General features: G+C 58.8%; 1 protein-coding gene across 3 annotated transcripts in view; it reads left to right on the top strand.

Moving 5' to 3' along the window:
• SLC45A4 (solute carrier family 45 member 4) overlaps positions 1-22,342 on the top strand; it is an 88,014-nt gene that overhangs the window by 61,828 nt on the left and 3,844 nt on the right. For all 3 annotated transcript variants that reach the window (XM_037803634.1, XM_037803633.1, XM_037803635.1), the window contains 5 exons: positions 14,326-14,514; positions 16,800-16,979; positions 17,672-18,744; positions 19,645-19,744; positions 20,813-21,024. In XM_037803634.1, coding sequence (XP_037659562.1) covers positions 14,326-14,514; positions 16,800-16,979; positions 17,672-18,744; positions 19,645-19,744; positions 20,813-21,024 — 1,754 coding nt within the window. The remainder of the gene's footprint in view (positions 1-14,325; positions 14,515-16,799; positions 16,980-17,671; positions 18,745-19,644; positions 19,745-20,812; positions 21,025-22,342) is intronic.

Below are 22,342 nucleotides of genomic sequence, written 5' to 3'. Positions count from 1 at the left end.
TTAAAAATGAAACTAAAATCATGGAGAGAAGTGGTTTTTTTTTTTTTTCCTTTTTTAACGGTAAATTTTAGAATAAATGCCATCCTTTCTGTGGTCTTTTAAAACAATCGTTATGGACTGTGTAGCAAAATGTTTTCTAGATAGGTAATTTTGTCATCAGAAAGTAGCTATCTAAATCCTACGCCCGTCTGTAAATTATGTAAGTAACATGTAAATGAGGTTTGTCTTTGGCTGCCGGATGTCATGCCCCGCTGTTTAAAAATGAGGGATGTATGATACAGCTTCCTACTTGTAACTATCTGTGGGGAAATTACAGAGAAGAAACTTAAAGAAAGTGAACCCAATACGTTGTGTTGGAAGTAGTTTATTAAAAGTGCTTGATATTTGCACATGTAGTTGGGTGGAGGGGGGATGGGAGCTGAGGCTGGAGGGCCGACAAGTGGTGCCCCGGGGTGGGCTTGGCTGGCCGTGGGAGGCGGCCTCACGCCTTCACACAGAGCCTGCTGTGGTGGGTCTGGTTCTGATCACCTGGGGGCAGTGCGGAGGGCAGGCCGAGGGAAGGGAGGTCAGCTCAGGCTCCCGTCGTGGCCGTGGCAGGATAGGGTGAGGGCCCAAGGTGTGGCTGTGTGGAGGAGAATGTTCTAGAGACCAGCCGTCTACCACGTCAGGGCTCTGGGTTGGCTGGAGCAGTCCCTGACTGCCTCATGGCGCCGGGTGGACACTGCTGCCCTGTGGTACCCCGTTTGGGTGAGCAGCACTGCGAGTCACAAGGCAGAAAGCAGACGTGGGAACGGGGGTGGTGGGGGGTTCAGAGTGGGCTGGTGGGGGCATCAAGAGCTCGTTTTCCTCACTGGCCAGGGGTTCGTCTGTCACCCTTCAGCCCTCCTGAAGATCCAGGAGCAGCTGCTGGCGTGGCTGCCCTTTGCATGAGGAAACCGAGGCTCGGAAAGGTGAAGTCGCTTGTTCTGGCTCTGTGGCCCATGAGTGCAGAATCAGAGTTTGACTTAAAAGTAAATATAGGTTGTACCATGTGGGGTTGTTGATATTCAACTACATTTCACAAAGAGCAGCAGTTTCATGTAGTTCTACCTAATATACCTGCTCCCAGAGCCACCACTTTGCAGGCCGGTGCTGGGATGTGAATTAGGCCTTGTTGGGTACAGAGGATCTCAAAAGGTGGGGAGAGAGCCGAGGTGGCGGTGGGCGTTTCCCGCTCATGCAAATTGCATGTGCAAGCCCCGGCGGTAACACCTTGTTCATGACATTTGGAGCCAGCAGCCTGCTGTCCCATATAACTCACACCTCTTAAAAAGCTGGAGATAATGATAGTTTACAGGTTGTTACAGGTGAGGAAACTGATGTTCAGTGCCAGTGAGTGTGGAGCTGAGAGTCACACTCACACTCGGATCCACTGTTGTGCTGGGCTGGGCCCTTCGCTGGCACAGCCTGCTGGCTGCCCAGTGTCTGGCCCAGGCCCTTGCCCAGGAGGAGGGAAGGCAAGCGGAGTGAGGCGCTCTGTTGAGCAGGTGTCTCCAGAGCACCTGCTGTGTGCCGGGCAGGGCTGCAGCAGAGGGAGACGCGGTTCGCATGGCTTCCTGTTCTAGTCTGCTAATGCTGCCAGAATGCAAAACACCGGAGATGGATTGGCTTTTATAAAAGGGGGTTTATTTGGTTACACAGTTACAGTCTTAAGGCCATGAAGTGTCCAAGGTAACACATCAGCAATCGAGTACCTTCACTGGAGGATGGCCAGTGGCATCCGAAAAACCTCTGTTAGCTGGGAAGGCGCGTGGCTGGCATCTGCTCCAAAGTTCTGGTTTCAAATGGCTTTCTCCCAGGACGTTCCTCTCTAGGCTGCAGTTCCTCAAAAATGTCACTCTTAGTTGCACTTGGGATATTTGTCCTCTCTCAGCTTCTCCGGAGCAAGAGTCTGCTTCCAGTGTCAGTCTTCAAACTGTCTCTCATCTGCAGCTCCTGTGCTTTCTTCAAAGTGTCCCTCTTGGCTGTAGTGCCTCTTCAAAACATCACTCTCAGAGTTCCTCTGCTGATCAGCTCGTTTATATGGCTCCACTGATTAAGACCCACCCTGAATGGGTGGGGCCACGCCTCCATGGAAATAACTCATCAGAATTATCACCTACAGTTGGGTGGGGTGCATTTCCATGCGATTCTAATCAGCACCAAAATGTCTGCCCCATAAGACTGCATCAAAGAATATGGCTTTTTCTGGGGGACATAATGTATTCAAACTGGCACACTTCCCTAGTCCTCGAGGTCTTTACTGATACTCTGGAATGGCAACCGGGGGAAAATTAAATCTTCCCCCCGATTTACAAATACTCGTTTCCTTTTAACAGCATTTTCAAGCCACTTCCAAATAGACTTCGTGGAAGGAGGCAGGGTGTAGTATAAATAACGAATTCTGAAATTTCCAGTTATCTGCCGCTTGTCCCAGCTTGTGAGAGCTGATTGTTAAATTTTCAAGGACTCTGTGAGCTGGTTGTTAAACACATTGTTGTTAAAAGTTAAATTACATACTTGCAATTAGGTTAAAATCAAGGGTAATAAATACTCGAAACATCGCTTTCTAATTCTTTTACTTCGGTTAACTGTTACCTCTGCTCTTGGGGCTGTGGGTGCTGGAGAGGGGCTGCTGCTTGCCCCTTCCCGACTCCGCGTTCAGCAGCCTCGTGTTGGCGGCTTGCAGTCAGCCACAGCGGGAGTGTCTACACTGCAGAATTTGGCAGGCACTGCACTGGAGCCCCCTCCCAGCCCAGTGTTTACTGTTGAGGTGACATCCTAGGAGCGAGCAAGAAGACTGCCTCCCACTCCCCTCTTGCCACTTGGGGAACCTGTAGCCGCTTGTTATGCGTTATATGCAGTGGAGTTGCTGGTTGTATTTCCTTTATGTGTTTCTTGCCCCCAGTTCAGTCCCAGAATTTCAGAGCTGAAGGATGTGTGCCTTGAACAGGTCCAAGTGCAGGCCCCAGGGAGGGTGAGGTGGGGCTCGTGGGTCTGGGATGTGTGTTGGAGATGGAGTCTCTGAAGGCAGGCCCCTCTTCCAGCCCTTATAGCTGGGGGACCCTGTGCAGAGCGCTCGACCTTGGGACTCTCAGCTTCCTCACCTGAAGACCCACGTCTGTGGGCCTCCCACGAGGACCAGATGCGGTCAGTGAGCTGACTGCCCGGCACAGTGCCTGGCACGTGGAAAGATGAGCTCCTGTCGTCCCTGCCACGCTGTCTCAGCCAAGGCACCTTCTTGTGACCTGGGGCCTCGGCTGCCTGGGCTTCACCTCCCAGCTCAGCTGGAGGGTGGGCAAGCGTGGGATTGGAGGCCTTGCCAGCAAGATGACATTTGCAGGTTCTCGTGCTTTTGCCCTTGCCAGGCCCTGGGCGCTTTGCATCCAGGGAAGCCAGGGGTTTTTGAGGGAGAACTCAAGTCTGGTTTAGCAGTCATTTACACGGGGCTTCACTTGTGGAATGTGATTCCTCTCTGTGCCTGTAAATGTTCCCAGTGGGGCTGGGCAGGGAGGGCCTCGGTGTCCCTCTGTCCGTCCTTGGCCTGCAGGCCCCTGCCTCCACCTCTGCTTGCTGCACCCACTCTCTCTGGGAGCTGCCAGGTGACCAGCTGATCGTGGTCTTTGCCTCGGCCCCTTGCTCAGAGTATCAGCCCCACAACCCGAGCCCTTGGCCTGTCTGCTGTTGCCACGGCATCCCTGGTGTTGCACCCGGCTGGGAAGCTGGTCAGCCCTCTGAGCTCCAGCCTCTCCTGCCGATGCCCCATGTGTTTGGTGGTGTCCTTTGATCTGAGTTACCTGGCTGTTTACCTCGGAGGCCTGGCCAGCCCCGTGGCCCAGGCATCACTGAGCCCCTTGGGGGTGCAGGCATCTCTCCCATCTTACAGAGCAGAAAGCGAGGCTCTCAGAGGTGGTGTGCCCTGGTCACAGCATCATCGCGGGGAGGACACACGTCGCACACCTTCCTGAAACAGAGCTGGCCTCAGAGAAGCCATCCCATTGGCAGAAGGACCCAGCCGTGTTTCCATGTGGGGAGGATAGGCTCACTGTTTTTGTGACACACATCCTTCAGCAGCGTACCCCGTCAGTGTTTTCTATAATGTAAGGAAAATAGCAATTGACGTGGCCGATGTCCCAGGAAAATGGTACCAGGTGTGTGGTGCCGGGGGGAATGGTGTCGCTGGCTGGAGTGTTTGGGCATGTTCTGGGTGAGGGGGCTTGGGGAGTCAGGACTCGGGGACTCAGGGTTCGGGGCTTGGGGCTCAAGGTGAGAGGGCTCAGGGTCTTGGGGGCTTGGGGCAAGAGGGCTTACAGGCTCAGGGACGCAGGGCTCAGGGCTTGGGGCTCAGGGCTCGGGCTGGGCCTCCTTCCCGCCCCCACCGGGCCTCCCTGCTGCTGCTCTCCCTTCTCCCCACTTGCCTCCGACTCAGGGCCCCCCTTGCCCTCCCAGCCGTGCTAATCCACAGCATGAGGGCTGCCCTGCGGTCTGTAGGGTGCCGGCTCCTGCGTGCAGGGCCCCCCGGGCTGCTCCAGGGTGTAAGCATGGCCTTCTCAAGGGGGCCTCCGGAGCACCCCCCCCCCCCCGCTCTTTTTATCCTGTGGACTTGTGGATCGAAGGGGGAAAGTTTGCAGTTGAACTCAGAGTAGCTCGAGCACAAGGAACTTTCCAGTCCTGGCACCTGATGGGCCGTAATGGTCTTACTTGAGTTGCGATGCAGAAATCAGCACTCGTTTCCTGGGTCACCTAGGGAATTCCACTGCTGAGCAGGCTTATTCCACCGGCCAAGCTGTGGAGGATGATCTAATATGAGGAAGGCTTTTACACGTGATCTGTTTATGGAGAGCAAATGGGCTCTGAGAGAACTTTCTCACAATCATGTAATCGAGCTGTTGAGTTGTCCTCCGGCATTTTGGATTCACTGCCCACTTAAATCACAGCCCTGCAGTCTCAGGCATACGAGGGAGGGTCCCGGACTGAGGTGCGGCTCCGCAGGCCAGCACTGTGCTGAGCGGCCCACTCTACCAGCGCCCCCATTTCACACAAGCCAGAGGCAGCCAGCAGGAAGCAGGAGGTTTTCTGCCGTCTGCGGAGCCCACCATGGCCCTTCTGCCCACAGGGAGTTCGGCTCTGAGCCAGCGGGGTGGCGTTCCGGCTTGTCCGGACCTGCCTCCCCATCTTCTGGGTGGAGGCTGCTCTGCCATCAGGTGGGTGCGTGCTTTTCCCACGGGGAGGCTGGCAGGAGCTGCCTTGGCCAGGCACCCCATGGCGGCAGGTGTGTGCAGAGCACCTTGGGCGTGCACATTCTCGGCGGGCCCAGCAGTGGACGGGGCCCTGCTGGCAGAAGGAGAGCAAACCGATGAAGAGAGAAGTTGGGATGGTGATGGGGGCTCTGAAGACCACACAGGATGCTGTGGGTGGGAGGGTCTGAATGACGAGGGGCTGCTCTGCAGATGAAGGGGCGTGTACTCACAGAGCTGCCACTGTGGCAAGAGTCCTGGCATGGATACGAGCTTGGTGTGTCCTAGTTGCAGAACGTGGGGGAGCCCGGGGAGGGTATTACGGGGTGGCCAGAGCCCAGGAAGTGAGGGCTGGGGCATGGGGCTGGCACGGCCACTGGGTAGGGAAGGCCCCTGCAGGCTGTGGAGAAAGTTTGGATTTCATTCCAAGTATGCTGGAGGCTGTGGGAGATTCTGAGCAGTAGAGAGACATCACTGCCAGGCAGTGAGCGGATTGAAGGAAGGAGAGACAGTCAGAGGTTACCACCTCGGGGAAAACCGCACTCCTGAAGCTGCAGTTCCTTTACGTGGTGTCAAGTAAGAGGGAAGGAACAGTGTGTGGGCAGAAGAAACAGCATGTGCAAACATGGTGGGAAGCAGGAAGGCAGAGGAGACGAGTGCAGGCAGCTGGAGGGAAGGGGCAGCTTGGACTGGGGGCATAGAGAAAGCGGAGATGGTGGACTTGACGCACGGGGCTCCAGGAGAGTGGGGGTGTCGGGGTGGAGGTGGTTCCTGAGCCCCCTGCCGGCACCATGGGGTGGGTGGTGTCTTCTAGGGAGGTCTACATTTGGGAGAGGGCAGGCCTGGAGATGGGTTCTGGACATGTCATATTTGAGGAGCCTTCTGTTTCCCCTTCCCTTCCAAGGCCTGGTCTCTCCACTTCGAAGTGGGGGTGGTAGCTGGCTTCTGGGATCAGTGAACCCACGGCCAAGGGGCAGCAGAGATGGCAGCAGACTCTGGCACTGGAGCAAAGCGTTTGTGCTCTTCGGGAAGCTTCTGGAATCTTAAGCCAGCAGCCATGCAGTGTCTTGTAAAACTAAGATACCGTCGCTTGTGTCATTGTGAGGATGTTGGCTTGTTGCAACATTGGTTTTTGGGAGCTGTAAGGATGGGTGGTTGGTTTAGGCATCGTGGCAGCAAGCAGCCGATGCCCCGGCTCGCAGTGGGCCGCGCTCCAGAGGAGCTCGTTGGCCAGGAGAGCGGGAGGTGTGGCGCCTGCTGGGTCTGGCCAGGTGAGTGGGTCCGTGAGGCTCCTCCTCCCCTGCAGGTGGAAGGAGCCCCAGCCGCAGCCCTGTCAGGCCCTGGGGCGGGGGCAGGCAGGTCTGTGTCCTTGGCTTCCTGGAAACTCAGCCCAGCTTCAGGCACCACCGTCAGGCCCTGTGCGTGTCCAGTGCACCAGAAGAAAGATCCTCTGAAACGACTGGAATTAAATTTTGGAGCCCTTGGGAGGCTGGAGAACCACCGTTTGAAGCCGCCTGCTGCATCCACTGTTGCCCAGCCTAAGGTAGCAGGTCTGCAGTAGCACGCACTGAGAGCACGGGACTGACGTGGCCCCCACAGCGCCCTTCATGGCTGCCGCCTCCCCTGGGGACTCTCAGGGACGAGGCACAGGGAAGTGGCCACAGGAGAGCAGGCGGGAGGTGCCTCCAGCACCGCGGGGTGCTGCGCCAGCCCCCTTCTCAGAGCTGCCCCTGCACGTCATCGGAGGAGGACAGGGGCATGTGGGCAGCGCCTCCTGGGTGCTCCCAGGAAAAGCATCCATGGCCCGGCCTTGCCCAGGAGCCCCAGGTCCCGGCTCCTGGAGGCTCCCCCCAGGGGTCCATGGGAGTTGCTGGGCCTGTCATCTGCGAAAGGGGCTCCTGGCCTCATCCGTGCAGCCTGGTGGTGGTGGACAGGTCTGGGGTGAATCTGTGGTGGCAGAAAGGGGGTGCATGTGCAGCCTTGCTCCTTCTCATTCCAAGCACCAGGAGGTGTCCCAGAAAAAGCATCAGCACTTCCTTCCCTTCCTCTCGTTGCTCCCTACATTCCCATGGTTCCGGGGACTCAGGAATGTTCCTTGCAGCTCTGTGGCCTGTTGGCTGCAGTGTCTGGACCCCACCCAGCCACGGCAGACTCACTGCCCAGGAAGGTGCCCAGGCTGTGGCTTGGCCCTTTGTGGGTCCTGGTGCCTGAGTGGGGGGCGGGGGGCACTTGTGCCTGCCTCTGGCTCCTGTGGCGGTTTTGCGTTCTGAAGGAAGGGGCTGCTGCTTTCGCACGTCTGCAGCCCTGAGCCTGCGTGGCTCCTGGTCACTGGTCATTGACAGGTCCTCAGAGGTTGCTCAGGCTGCCGAGTTTCCCGCCAGGAGCTGGTCCGCAGCGTTCTCAGGAGCTGCCAGTCGCCGTGCACTCTGGTCTGAGAATACAGACGTGTCTGGATGTGGGAGGCCTCGTCCACCGAGGGAAAGGGTGCGCGTTCCGTTCCCAGTCCGGGCCTCTTGTTAAGCGTCTACGGGCGGCTTCCCCACGGCCCCCCAGCGCCGTGAAGGGCCCGCGCGTGCCTGCGCCCCGCCGGTGACCCCGCGCTTCCTGTGAACGGCGAGCCCGTCTGCTCCCACCATTGTTGTTCAACTTCTGCCTGGAAAACAACAAGTTATTTACTGCGGGCTGGTGCTCTGCTTGTTCCCAGCCGTGGGAAGTGCCGTGCCCGAGGCGTCCCAGCGCAGTCCCTCGCGGGCGGCAGAGGGCACAGGTGCGGGGCAGCGACCCCTCGTGCTCTCCCAAGGTGCCCTTGAAGAAGTTAGGGGCGACGCTTATGTCTTTCTGCCGACGGAGGAAGTCGTCACGGGACCCGCAGTACCCACCGACGTCCACTCTGTGCCCAGTTCCCGCAGGCCTGGCGTGCTGCGTGGAGCAGGGTGGGGGCAGGCAGCCGCTGTCCCAGCTCCCCCAGCTGTCCCTGTGGCTGAGTCCAGGCACCAGGCATGAGAACTGAAGCTTTGAGTGCTTGGTGGGATTGAGCTTTTTTTGCAACCTAGAAGTTACTTTCAGGTGAGTTGAGAAGAAAATAGAAATGAGGAGAAAGCCCATGTGGTGTGGGCTTTTCCTGGGGCTTGTCCCCAGCCTACCCAGCTCCGTTGCCTTCTGCTGCAGCCACCGCGGGAGTCTGGGAGTGCTAAGCCTGGCTGTCCCACAGCCCTCCTGACCTCTTGCTCTCTGGTGGGATTCTCAGCCCCTCCGGGGTGCACAGGGCAGGCTGGAGTCACAGCATCCCCAGCCTCTGGGATGGCATCTGCCCCCATAGGCTATCACCTGCTGCCTGCTGTCAGCGTGTGGATGCCCACCCCAAGCCCTCCCCCTCCCAGGAAGGGCCTCTGGGCACCTGCGTGGGCCGGGGCTGTTGGATTGGTGTGGTCTGTGGAGCTCGTCAGGCCCTGTCTGCATGTCAGCTTTGTGCTAGGGAGCCCTGAAAAGGAGCCTGAGGTCTGTTGGGGAAGTGGGGCCCACCCACAAAATGGGTAACACACTACGCTGGTTAGGAGCCCAGCCTCTGCAGCCAGCCTTCCGGGTGGGAACCCTGCTCTGCCCCGTGTGTGATCCTCAGTTTCCCCTTCTGGAGCATGGTGGGCCCAGGGTTCCTCCCTAGTGGGCTGAGAACTCATGGGCCTTCTGCAGTGGTCCCACTGGCAGCACCTGGGCTGGTTGGTAGCAGTGTGGGAGGCCCTGCCCAGCACTGTCCCCGGTAACCGTGAACAGAGATGACAGAACAAACCACACCCCCTGCAGTAGACCATTTGGCATCGTTACCTTGGTGGCTGGGTGAAGTGGGGAGTAGGCAGGTGTCCTCGTGGCCTCCACCCTTGGCTCAGGGCTGGTCCAGGCATGTCTCCCCAGCACCCAGCATGGGGCGGACCCTTGGCGGGGGTGGGGCTGTGCTCTGGTCAAGGGGGTGTCCTCCAGGTGAGGGATGTTTGCCCTGGAGCCTAGTAGGCTATTGGCAGAACCCCAGGGCATCCTGTGCTCCCCTTGCACTGCTCTTGCTTTCACTGACTGGGGCCTGTGAGCAGGAAGGCAGGCTTGTCGAGAGAGTGCCGTCCCATGGCCGCACTGGCCCGCCTGGTCTGTGTCGGGCTCGCTGGGTGACTCAGCTGGAGGTGGGGCAGGGGCTGAGGCAGGGACCTGAGCCAGGCTGGACACAGACTGCTGGCCTCGTGTCCCCGGGGGGCCCAGGCCTCCTGTCCCAGCCTTGTGTCCCCGGGGATCCCAGGGCTCTCAGTCGTGGCCTCGTGTCCCCAGGATGCCCAGGACTCCTGTCCCGGCCTTGTGTCCCCAGGGGGCCCAAGGCTCCCAACCCAGCCTCGTGTCCTCAGGGGTCCCAGGTGGGGCTCCAATGAGAGTGTCTGACAGGTGCCCCACAGTACACTGCTCACACTCCCCCCAGCCCATAGTGAATCTGCTGTCACCTGGGATCACCATCCTGAGGAGAAACAAAGTCTGGGGCCTGGGACCGCTCTCCTGTTTTGGGTCCAGTTGGCCTGTGGGGCCGGTGGGGCTGGACACTGTCAGCCCCATGGGGGTAGGGTGTTGTGGGGGACTTTGTTCTCAGTCTTCCTGCGAGGCCCAGCAGCAGGTGCTCAGGAGGGAGAGGCCTAGGGGATGGCGGGAGGAGGAGCCCTGGGCCTGGAGGCTGGACAGGTGGCGCCAACCCCTGGCCCTAGGGCACCCCCTGGGTTAGAAGCATCACTTGTCATCTGGTGGAGCTGCCCAAGTCCAGGGGCAGGTGAGGCGGGGGTATGTTGTTTCCCAAGGGGCCACCTGTCGGGACCAGCCTGCTTTAGAGCCGGGGTCTGAGTTCCACGGGCAGCCCCCTCCTTAGGACCAGCCAGGATGCCCCAAATGCAGCGTTGCTGCCCACAGTTTTCCCGGGCAGGCAGCAGACAGTGTAAGTTCTGGCCTGAATTGTTGACCCGCAGCCGTCTCCACAGAGTCCTAACGAACTTGCAAGGTTCAGGTTTCTTTTTCTGGAAAAGAGTGAGGGAATGTCCAGAGTCATCTCTGCCAGCACCCTAGTGCACTGCCACCCAGTGTCACGGGCAGGGGCCCCTGGCCTGCAACCTCGGCACACCGCGAGCACCGCTGCATGGGCTTGCTGACCCTGGCATGGCCTCCCGGGGCAGGCCGGCACCCCCAGTCCCTGCCAAGGGGCCCAACGGAATGTGGAATGGGGGTGTTGGCGCTGGGAGCCTGCAGCGGAACCTCAGACCCTGCCAGGCGGGGGCTTGCTGGGCAGTGGAGCTCAGATCTGGGCCAGCCCGTCTCGCCCTCTTCCTTGAACTCTGCGCCTTCTTGGAAGAGTGGCAGCTCCTTCACGAAGCACGTGGCACCCAGGGATACAGCTGTCGCTTCTGGAACCATCGTCCTACCCCCCCCCCCCCCCCCCGCCCAGTGCCCGGAGGAGAGCTCGAGCGAGGCGTTTGTAGACGTTGCTGACGCACTTGTGGCAAACTCAAGCAAGCACCTTGGGCCTCGGGAGCACGGTTGGAGTCTTTTGAGGGTCTGCGGGGTGGAGGAGGCGTCTCGTGTCGGTAGTGCCCCTTGTGGAGGACAACTAAGCAGAAACCAGAAGAGGCAAAGAAGTGCTCAGCCACACAGAGACCTGACACATTCCAGAGCAGCTCAACCAGCTTTGTCTGTGATGGGCCGGAGAGGAAACGTCCCGACTCCATGGACCGCCTGGACTCTTAATGTCCCGCAACTGCAGCCATGGATGTTAGTAAACAATGAGCATGGCTGTGCCCCAGTGAAACTTTATTTATGGACACGGAAATGTGAATTTCATAACATTTTTATAAGTCACAAAATATTCTCACTTTAATTCTTTTCAATCATTTAAAAATGTAAAAACCATTCTTGTAGGTTGCACAAAAACAGGTGGCAGGCTAGATTTGGCCCACGGGCCATAGTTTGAGCTCCTGCTCTAGAGTCTTGGATGTGGAGAGCTAGAGAAGTCCTAAGCACCCATGGAAGTTTCTCTAAACAGCAGGGGTGAGGACAGATGGGTGACGGCTGGCCTCCTGCTGGGTGCTCGTGTCCAGCGGGAGGGTGCCCGGAGGACATGTCCCTCAGCTTGGAGACAGCCCTGACTTCTGACAACTTCCTAACTTATGTTCCAGGTAGTCGTGTTGGAATGATGCAGGGTCCACTTGCAGGCACCTGTCCTGCCGTGAGAGGGCCCACCCAAGGCTGGCGGGCCCTGTGATGGAAGCCTGCCCCTGGGCCAGGCCCCTCTGTGTGCTGCCTGTGTCTGCCCCAGAAGGAAGTGCTGCCAGCACAGCCCCGGCCTCTCAACCACCCTGTCTCCCGGTGTGGGTGAACACCCACTCCCGCTGCCGCCAGAAGCTCTTTCTGCTGCTCCTCCAGCCCGGTGGTGCTGCAGCGCTCCCAGGGCAGCTGGAGTCCTGTGACACACGTCCACACTCAGCACGTTCACATGGTTTAGCTGAGGCCTGTTTTCCCTGGGCTAGGTGGCCCGAGGACGGGGCAGGCCTGCCACTTCTGTCCGCCTCGTCCTCAGTGTGGAGCCTAGATGCCACACGTCTGTCTGTCCTGGGCACCAGTCCACGGGCACCTGGGCCACCATCACCCGGTCAGCAGGTGTCCAGATCACAGGTGCCAGAAGTGGTGCGTGCATGTGGCTGGGCTGGGCCTGGGAGGCCGGGGGTTAGACGGGGCCCTGGACGGTGCCTGACAACCTGGGGCAAACCGCCAGGCCTGGGCGGACAAGGGCCCTTGGGGTGGGGACATGGGTGAGGAGTCAGCGGGTCTCAGCCGGGGGTCCGTGGCTGCCCTGTGACAGGTGCACAGTCAGGGAAGGGAGTGAGCAGCAGGCCAGCAGTGTGGCCGGGCAGACGGGGGTTGCACACCTGACACCCTGTGTGGTATGTGGGGGTGTCCCCGCCTGGCACCGGCTTCCGTGTGTGCCTGCAGAGGCAGGCCTGGAGTGGTCAGGGGAAGGAGGCCGAGCCAGCCACTGCCCTCAAGGAAGTCACAGTCTCCCGAAGGGGTGGGGACGGTGTCCGTGCCATGTGGGAAACACCGCGACCAAGGCCGCTCAGGTAAGGCAAGGGCACTGCACTGGTGGTCACTCCAGCAGAGATGAGAATCAGCCTGGCGTTGGGGTGGGGAGCACTCCCGCAAGTCGGAGGCTGAGGCGGCAGCCAGGAGCAAGTGTGCTGCAGCCAGTTGGCGCTCCTCGGGGCAGCGGTGACAAGTACAGACCAAAGCTGGAGGCTGTGCATGCTGGGGGCAATGATGCCGCCCCTTCTTTCTGAAACGCGATGGTATCGGACAATAGTAGAGAATCAGGGCTGAGAAATACAACATCCGACGTCCATGGTGTCAGATGCGGCCCCTGCGACCCCCCCTGCGCGGCTCAGGCGGTGAAAGACAGGAGCACCTCCCACTGGAGCACCGTCAGCAAACTTCTTGTTTCCTGAAACGTCCTGCTGACTTCAAATCGGAATAAAGTTCGGCCTTCCTAAAGCTGTGTGGTGTCAAGGTCAAAGCTAACACCTGAAAGTCTGGCTGAATGCATCAATATTTTAGTGGGCAAGTGAGCAAGAATGTTGGAAGTTGCTTCCCTTCTTTGAAAATGATTTCCTCCTCCTACACAGCTTATTTTTCTTACTAATTCAGCACAGTATTCCGGTTCTCACTGCTTCGGTGCTGGCTAGACGCTGGCCAGGTGACTCACCGCCATGCCGCTCTCGGTTTCCCAAGTGAACTTTGTATTGAAGTTTAGCAGGCAGAGGCTCCCTGCTCCTGACGGCTCCGGCTCGGTGGGCTGTCGCTAAGTGAACGTACCTGCTATCCGCCGTGCACGTCATGGAGAGCCATACCAGCCCCTGATTCCTCCGTCCGTCCGTGCTGAGGAGCCCAGCGACGGGGGCCCTGCTGTGAGCGCTGTCTGGGTGGAATCACAGAGCGGCCCCCTCGGTGTCTGGCCTCGTGCGCTCCCCGTCTGTGCTCACCATCTGCACTGTTGTGGCATAGACAGGTTCCATGTCTATGCGACAGGTGCTCCCCACTGCCCACCGGGTGGTTGGGAAGATTCACAACCCTGGGGCCCAAGGCAGACACGCAGTGACACTCCCCCTCACCCCCACTTAGCAGCTGCTCAGCACCCACCGATGGACTGCTGTGGTACCGTTGAGCGCATCGATGGCAGTGCCTGAGTGGCCTGCAAAGCCCGGAAAGCTGTGGGCTAGAGTTCTGGCTGCCCCTCTGAAGCTGTGCTTGGCCGTCCTGCTCTGGTCCAGGGCTGTTCACGGGCAGTGTCCCAGCTTAGGAGAGTCTGCCCCAGGCAGTGCTGGACCCCTGAGATGTCCTGCCACAGCCCCTGGGCCCCGAGCGTGGTCAGCGCCATGGGTGGAGAGGGCCTTGGCTTCTGCCGCAGCCCCCACAGGCACCTACTGGGTGCAGACTCAGGGCCAGGCTCTCTCCACAGGTGTGGACACCCCGTCTGCAGTTTGCTGTGTGTCCATCATGTGTGCCTGCTGGGCTCTGTACCCAGCTGTGGTGCTGTGCCTGAAGGAAGACCCCAGCGCTCTCCCCTGCGGCACACGGCCCCTGGCCACTGATCCTTCCCAGTCAGGTTTAGTTAGTTTAAAAGAACCACACCTTGCAGGTAAAAGCAAGTCTAGCCTGAGCAGAGTGTGTGTATGTACACAACACCCTGTCCCAGTGCTTCTGAGCAATGAAAGCAGAGTCTAACCAGCATGAGCGTGTGCCTGTATGTGTAATCAGTGTGTCCAAGTATGCCTGTGTGTAACCTTTGTGTGTGTGTGTCCAGGTGTGCCTGTGTGTAGTTCGTGTGTGTGTATCTGAGTGTTCCTGTGTGTAACCAATGTGTGTGTTTACATGTGCCTGTGTGTGTGTAACCGGCCCGTGGTGTTATCTGTGTGCCTGTATGTGTCTGCGTGTGAATCCATGTCACCAGCACGTGCGTGTCCATGTCTGACTGTGTGTGTGTAACTGGCCCCTGTGTCTGTTCCAGGCCTTCCGGAGCAGTACTACAGCCTCACCTGGTTCCTGAGCCCCATCTTCGGCCTCATCTGCACGCCCCTCATCGGCTCCGCAAGTGACCGCTGCACCCTGAGCTGGGGCCGCCGGCGGCCGTTCATTCTTGCGCTCTGCATCGGTGTCCTCTTTGGCATCGCGCTTTTCCTTAATGGCTCTGCCATCGGTGAGTGCTGTGGGTCCCAAAACATTTTCAGCCGAGTCCTGACCTGGGGGAGCTTTTCACTCAGTGAGACGAGGGTCGTGTTCACTAACTCAGGCCGTCCCCTCATGGACCCGCCTGGGCCTCCGGGCTGGCCCCTCCGTTCAGAAACGGGCCGCAGGGCCGGGTCCTGAGCCTGCCCTGGTCACTGGCACGGCAGGCTCGGCCGCGCCGGACCAGGCTCATGTGGGAAAACCGCAGCAACCTGTTCACAGGGAAATGTTTCCTGTTGTGATCCATTTGTTTTTAATGCGTATCTGACACCACATCCTGTTTCCAGCATTATTTCAGAAATTATCTTTCGTTTTTTTTCCCTCTCCTTTTCTTAGATTTAGTGTTGAAAATGTCCAGAACCTAGTTCAGTATGGTTTTTTTTTTTTTTTTTTTTGGTGTCACGTGCCTGTGTCTTGTTTTGTTTTGCCTTTTCTTGTGATTGTTTTTAATTAAAGCAACTATTATGTGGGAAAACAATTTTTGCCTTCAGGGCACCTATCAAAACTGTTAAAAATAAAGCCTTGTTTTCTGGCAACTACTTTTTTTTTTAAATTCAATTTTGTTAAGATATATTCACATACCATGCAGTTGTACAAAGTACAAACAGTTGTTCACAGGACCATTGTACAGTTGTGCGTTTAAGACGGGCAGCATCGTGTGGTGTTCTGAGACGCACAGGGCTTTGCCTCGAGGCCTGCCTCAGCTCAGCCAGTAGCCGTGGTGCACGGAGAGTACGTGCGTGGACACCCCGCAGCAGCATGGCGAGAGCTGCTCCGCTCCCTGGAGGCCCTGTGGGGATGGGCTGTGGGAAGAGCTTCCCTGGGGCCCCCTTCCTGCCCCCGCACCCCCAGCCCAGGGCCTGCCTGCTCCTCGGCGGAGCCAGGGCAGAAGCAGTCCTTCTGGCACTCGCTGGGAACGGGGCGACTGGCTTGCTCACTCTAACTGCACCCTGGGGTGTCACCTTCACTCCCTGTTTTCACTGAGGAGAAAACTGGGGTTTAGAGAGAACGAGCTGTTGTTTTCAGGCACATCCAGGGGGGTTGATCCCACTGGAAAGTGACCCAACAGGGCTATCCCGCACTTGGCTGACAGGTGCCCCATCTCAGGCCCACCCTGCCTCTCCCAGGCGGCAGGGGTCCGAGGTGGCAGGCAGGGGCTCCCAGCCACACGGCCTGTAGCTGCACCTCTGGTGGGGCAGGCGCTCTTGAGCAGACTGGTCCTGGGCCCCAGATGGCACCTGCAGCCACTGCCGCCCCCTCTTTTTGCCAGAGAGTTCTGCTGAGTCTCACTGGCAGTAAGTTAAGCCCCATCCAGCTCCAGCTCCATCCTTCAGGGTTAGCTTGCTCTCTGGATTCATTCAGGAGCAGATTCCTCAGCGGTAGGTGATCTCATTTATCATGATAGTTTCTTTTGTGTGTTTCAAACCCACTTAAGAAGGCCTTGTGTGTGAGCTGAGACCATTTGGATCTTTCTTTTCAGAGCCATGTCTCCTTCTGGAAACCCAGGCTGATCAGAGACTTAGCTTGAAAATCTCCCAGTGGAAGGAGTTAGTCTTTTTAGCTGTTACTTCACTACAGGTCTGGAATCCCTCAGGTTATTGGACAGGTAGCCGCAGGTTTGCATTGGATGCCGTGGAGGTAGCTGGACTCATACAGTGTTATCAGCATTGGCCTTCAGGGACTAATCCTTTTTCAAATGACCAGATCCGTGCTGCTGGTACAGCGTCAGTAGGACCGGTCCAGGCCCAGGTATTCCTTTTGGGTGGCCTGCGAACCACCGCTTCCAAGCCACTGTTAGGGTGATTATGAGCACATGTTACTTGCCAGTAAATACCAACCGCATGTTGGTGCCAGCTGCAGGGCAGAGAGGCAGGCAGAGCCGCCCGGGCCCAGCTGGGGGCTGACAGCGTGGCGTGCGGATGCTGTCCTTGTTCACTGGCGCTCCAGCCCAGCAGCCGTCTTCCTGGCAGTGGGTGGGGTAGAAAGGTCGATTTCCCCTGTTTCAATTAAAAAAGTAAGAAAGACAGGCTCTTTAAGGTTCTGTGGGTATCTGCATCAAGTAAAGAGGAAAAATAACCCTCCCAGCCACAGAAATGGAAAAAACAAAACCCAGCTTCTTTACCAAGAGTCCGTGCCAAAGAACACAGATGACTTTTCTGACCCCTCGGCCATCCCCCCCCACGGGTCTGACGGTCTCTTTTCGGAGCCTGTTGTCAGGCCCTGAGGTCTGTGTCCTGTCCCTTGTGCTCTGCCCAGGTCTGGCCCTCGGCGACGTGCCCACCCGGCAGCCCATCGGCATCGTCCTCACAGTGCTGGGGGTGGTGGTCCTGGATTTCAGCGCAGATGCGACCGAGGGGCCCATCCGTGCCTACCTGCTGGACGTGGTGGACAGCGAGGAACAAGACATGGCCCTCAACATCCATGCCTTCTCTGCCGGTAAAGCTCGACCCTCACTGGGATGGCAGCCATCACTGCAACCTTGTGCGGGGACGACGGGGGTGGCAGGCGGGCTAGGGTCTGGGCTGCAGGAGTGACGTCTTGACCAGCCTGCTTGTGAGCTTGGCCTGTTCCAGAGCCTCCACAGCCAGCTGGTCAGGGCAGTGGGAAGGGGTGTGCGCATCCGAGCCACAGGGTCTTGGGGCCAGGCGGCCAGTGGCGTCTGCTGCTGACCACCAAGGCCCAGCAGGACCAGGGCACGGTGGGAGCTGGGGGTGGGAAGAGGGCAGGTAAGACTGGCCCTGGTGGTGACGTGCTCCCCGGGAGTCCCGCACAGACCCTCCCCAGGAGCAGAAGGTCACGGGGTGGACGCGGCGGTGTCACCTGTCCAGGGAGGTGTGTCTAGGATGCAGCTCTGAACTTGGGCTGCTCTTGATTCATTAACAGAGAAGGTATTAGGTTAGAATTCTCAAGCCTGGAGGCAGCTTTTTACTGTTACTTTCTTGTTTCGTTTTTCCTTACCGTTTTCTTACTCTCTTTCCCTAAACCATGTGTCCTAACTTGTAATGTAACTGCAGCTGAGAAGTGTCCCTGGTGCCACATTTGGCAGTGGAAGCCTCCTAGACCTTTCCCGCAAGAGCTGTCCCTGTGTTGCTCATGGGCTGCTCTCTGCTCTCTCCTGTCACCCCCAGGCCTCGGAGGGGCCGTTGGCTACGTGCTGGGAGGCCTGGACTGGACCCAGACATTCCTGGGCGACTGGTTCAAGACGCAGAACCAGGTCCTCTTCTTCTTCGCGGCCGTCGTCTTCACGGTGTCTGTGGCCCTCCACCTCTTCAGCATCGAGGAGGAGCAGTACAGCCCCCAGCAGGAGCGGGGCGCCGACGAGGCCGACGTGCCACCTGGCGCCAAGCCCGGCCCCCCGCCCTCTGCCGCCCGTGCCAATGCCCTCGACGGGGGTGAGCCGTACGGCGCGTCTCTGTTTTCAGACGAGGTGCAGTCGGAGCATGAGCTTGGCCTGGATTATCTCGACGTGGCTATCGTGAGGAGCAAGAGCGACTCGGTGCTCCACGTGCCAGACGCGGCCCTGGAGGTGGAGCCCGAGCTGCTGTTTCTGCACGACATCGAGCCGTCCATCTTCCACGACGCCTCCTGCCCCAGCACTCCCCGCAGCACCAGCCAGGAGCTTGCTGCGGCCAGGCTGCCCCACCTGTCGGCATGCCTCGGGGAGAGCGCGAGGGATGACGACGCGCTGCTCAATACTCACTTGAACGAAGCTAAAGTCCCAAACGGAAGTGGCTCCCCGCCAAGAGCCGTCCTCGGTGGCCACGGCAGGGTGGGCGGGAAGCCCTCGGCCGCGGCGAGCTGCACGCGGCGGCGCCGGCACGTGTCCCACCGGCAGGCCTCCAGCACCTTCTCCTACTACGGCAAGACGGGCTCGCACTGCTACCGCTTCCGGCGCGCCAACGCCGTGGTGCTCGCCAAGCCCTCGCGCAGCATGAACGACCTCTACGACCTGCGGCAGCGGCAGCGGCAGCGGCGCCGGCACCGGAACCAGAGCGGCGCGACCACCTCGAGCGGGGACACGGAGAGCGAGGAGGGCGAGGGCGAGACCAGCGTGCGGCTGCTCTGGCTGTCCATGCTGAAGATGCCCCGGGAGCTGCTGCGCCTGTGCCTCTGCCACCTGCTCACCTGGTTCTCCGTCATCGCCGAGGCCGTCTTCTACACCGACTTCATGGGCCAGGTCATCTTCGAGGGGGACCCCAAGGTGAGCCGGGACGGGGGCACCGAAGGAGATGAGGCGTCGAAAGCCGCGTAAACGGCGGCAGGTGGGCTGCCCCGGAAACGGGCGACACCGGCTTGCAGACCCCCTTCGCGGCGCCTTCCTGCCGGCTGCCCAGCCCGCATGTCCTTGACCCGCTGTGTGCCGTGGGGGGCGGCAGTGCTGTGCTTTGCGGGCAGGGCCGAGAGGACCCGTGGAGGGCAGCCCGCCAGCCTGGGCCTGCCGTGTGGGCGGGTGTGTGGTGCGGGTCTGTGACAGGGACCTAAGCCGGATCTCAGTCGAGCAGGCATCGGTGCTGGCAGCGTCCACGTGACAAGGCGGTCGCTCTGCATGGCCGTGCCCCAGACCAGTCCGACACATGGTGGCTACAGTCGTGCCGCACTGATGTCTGCGGCTGGGCTCAGCTGCTGGCTCCTCTGGCCCCAGCGCCGGTGGGTCTGGCTGGAGCGTCTGGATGGCCCTGGCCCATCCCTCCCCTCTGGGCATCTGGTCTGAGCTGCTCCCATGATGGCCATACCCCCAGGAGACAAAAGTGAGAGCTCTGGGGCCCTTCAGGGAGGCCTGGGAGAGAGTGCCCTTCAGCTGCAGTGCCAGCAGATGCCCTGATTCTGAGAGCCGAGGTGGGGGGAGATCCCGCGTCTCCACAGGGACATGGCAGAGTCGCGTCCAGAAAGGGCCGGGGCCGGGAGGGGTTGCCGGGGGGACTGAAAACTTCCTCCCAGGTTCTTGCCCTGGATTGTGATTCTCGCTGTCAGGAGTCTTCATCACCTCTTCTGCGATAAACAGCCTGCCTGTGGCTGAAATGTCGAATGATCTCTTCTACCTAGAGAGGCCATGGCAAGCCGTCCCAACCCCCCTCAGACCCCAATCTCTGTCCCTGAACAGGCACCTTCAAATTCAACCGCTTGGCACGCCTACAACGCCGGAGTGAAGATGGGCTGCTGGGGCTTGGTCATTTATGCTGCCACTGGTGCTATTTGCTCAGGTAAGTGGTCCCCCGGCAGTGCCTGGGGGCTGGAAATCCTGAGAAGGTCGGCGACAGTCAGCTCTGCCTTCCGACCAGCAGGGCCACCGCTCGGGGAGAGAAGCTTCCCAACTCATGTGTTCTCGTACTGTGGAGAAAAGCTGCAGCAGCCCTGCGGGTGGGAGCTAGGGGGTTCTGTGCCTTAGTGGGGCTGTCCTCCTCCTACCTGCTGGCTCTGGGGGCTCAGAGCTGGGCGCGCTGCTGGGGAGCACAGGGCAGTGCCTGCAGGAGCTGCACCTCACGCAGCCTGGGGAGAGGGTGGTGCAGGCAGAGGACACAGCCAGCCCTCCTGGGGGAGACGCTACATCTGAGGGGCCGTGGGAGCCCTCAGCCTGTGAAGAGGCTTCCCCTGGGGGTGCCGGGGGCAGCCCGACAGGCCTTTGGAAACGGATGGAGCCGTGACTCCTAGTTGGGGCCGGGCTCTGGCTCTCCTGCCCGCTCTCCACTAAAAGGCAGAGGGAGGAGGCCGGCTTTGCCTCGGACTCAGCCGGGCTTGAGGATGACAAGCTCAGCGCCGCATGGCCCCGTGTTCAGGGACACAGTGTGGCCAGCAGCCCGTGTGTGAGAAACACGGCAGTCAGTTCTCTGCCAGGGGAGCTCTCGGGAGCGTGCTGGTGATGCGTCCCAGCAGGTGTGACATTTGAGCTGGTGGGTCAGGAATGGTGAGTAGGAGTTTGCCCTTCCAGACCCAGAGAGGCAGTTGTGGAATCCTAGCAGTGACCTGGGTCCCACCGCCAGGACTGGGCGCCTGAGGCAGTCCCCTGTTGGCCTTGGACGTGGGCCGGGAGCCCCAGGGAGCTGCAGGCTGGGGCCAGGTCATGGGGTCCAGAGTGAGGATGTCCCAAGGGGCCGAGATTCTAGGAAGTCTGTGGGCGCTGCAAGGTGCTGGAGGTCAGGGAGCAGGCTCCGGCTGGGGCGGCGCTGCCTGCGTGACCTGGGGGCAGGGCAGGCAAGGGGAGGTAGCTGCACGCACCTGAGCCAGGTGGGACTCAGCGCCGAGCCTCTCCTGCAGCTGCCCTCCCTTTGCAGCCCTGCTACAGAAGTACCTGGACAACTACGACCTGAGCATCCGCGTCATCTACGTGCTGGGGACGCTGGGCTTCTCTGTGGGCACGGCCGTCATGGCCATGTTCGCCCATGTCTACGTCGCCATGGCCATGATCAGCACCATGGGTGTTGTCTCCATGAGCATCTCGTACTGCCCCTACGCCCTGCTGGGCCAGTACCACGAGACCAAGCAGGTACGTCGGGCCCCGGCCCCCCGGGCTGTCCCCGCCACACCCCCAAGGCAGGGCTGTGTCCCTTGGGTGTTTAGTAGAAATCAATATGAATATAATGCATGCGACCAACATGAAAATTATTGCTGAAATATTTTACGTTGTTCCAAAGTCTTTGGAAGGTGGGGTTTATGGTTCAGTCTCCGAACATCTCAGCACCAGGCAGCCCGCGGGCAGCAGCTGCGCCCCCTCCCAGGCACAGGTCCTGCTTCCCAACTCGAGGAGGAAAAAACCCAAAGCTCACGTCTGTTTCCTCCTAAACCCAAACTGTGTTTAATCTTCTAATCTCTTACACAACTATGAAGGCAAAATAAATTTACTGTTAGATGCGTACCAAATGCAATACAAATGAAGATCTAAATCCCAGCCTTATTTTTTTAAACTGTGCTGTTTGTTTGGAATGCAAGGTGAATGCAGAAAAGTGACTGATGGACTTTCGTGAAGGAGAGCGCCCTTGGGAGCCGGCCCTGTCCAATAACCCCACATCACCAGCTCCTGGCAGCCCCAGACGCCCTCCTGCTCCCCACAGGTGGTCGGCGTCCGACTCCTGGCACCCAGGGAATGTCTGGCTGCTTCCGTGCCCCATTATGTCAGCGGTTCCTCCATGTGGTTGCTCGCAGCAGCACTTCACTCATTTCCGTGCTCTGCTCGAGGCCACAGTTGGTTTATCCAGGTTTTCCCTGTTCAGAGTTACTGCAGGTGGTGCCTGAAGGAAGGTTCTCACCGGTCCTCCGGGGCCCTCGGGTCTCCTGGGGGGTGGGAAGGGCTGGGCCGTAGGGGTGTCTTCTCAGTTCTAGTAGACGATGCCCATTTCCCTGGGTGTAGGGTACCGATCACTCTGCCCCCAGCACTGTGGTTTTGCAGTCTGTGGACATGTAGCAGTGTCTCCTGGTTTTAATGATTGCTGATTGTAATGAGGTTGTGTCCCCTTTTCTAACATTTATAAGTTATTTGGATATCTGCTTTGGGGAGGCACCTGCTTTAATTATGTTGCCCATTTTTCTGATGAGTTCTCTTTTTCTTAGGGACTCATAGCAGTTTTTTATTCTAGAACATGAGCTTTTTGGACAGCTGTATGTGTTGTAAATATGTTCTTCTACCCCGTGGTGTTCATTTTCACTCCCTTAATGGGTCTTGATGAATACAAGCTCCTAATTTTTTTTAAAGTTCCTAATTTTAGGACCATTTATTTTTTCAGTCTTGTTCTTTATGGACAGTTGAAAAACCCTTGCCTGACCCAAGTTCATGAAAATGCTCCCCTATGTCATCTTCAAGGCTATTC

Source organism: Choloepus didactylus, chromosome 14 (assembly GCF_015220235.1).
Source record: "Choloepus didactylus isolate mChoDid1 chromosome 14, mChoDid1.pri, whole genome shotgun sequence".
Classification (NCBI taxonomy): Eukaryota; Metazoa; Chordata; class Mammalia; order Pilosa; family Megalonychidae; genus Choloepus; species Choloepus didactylus.
This window is presented reverse-complemented; position numbering and strand designations above follow the sequence as displayed.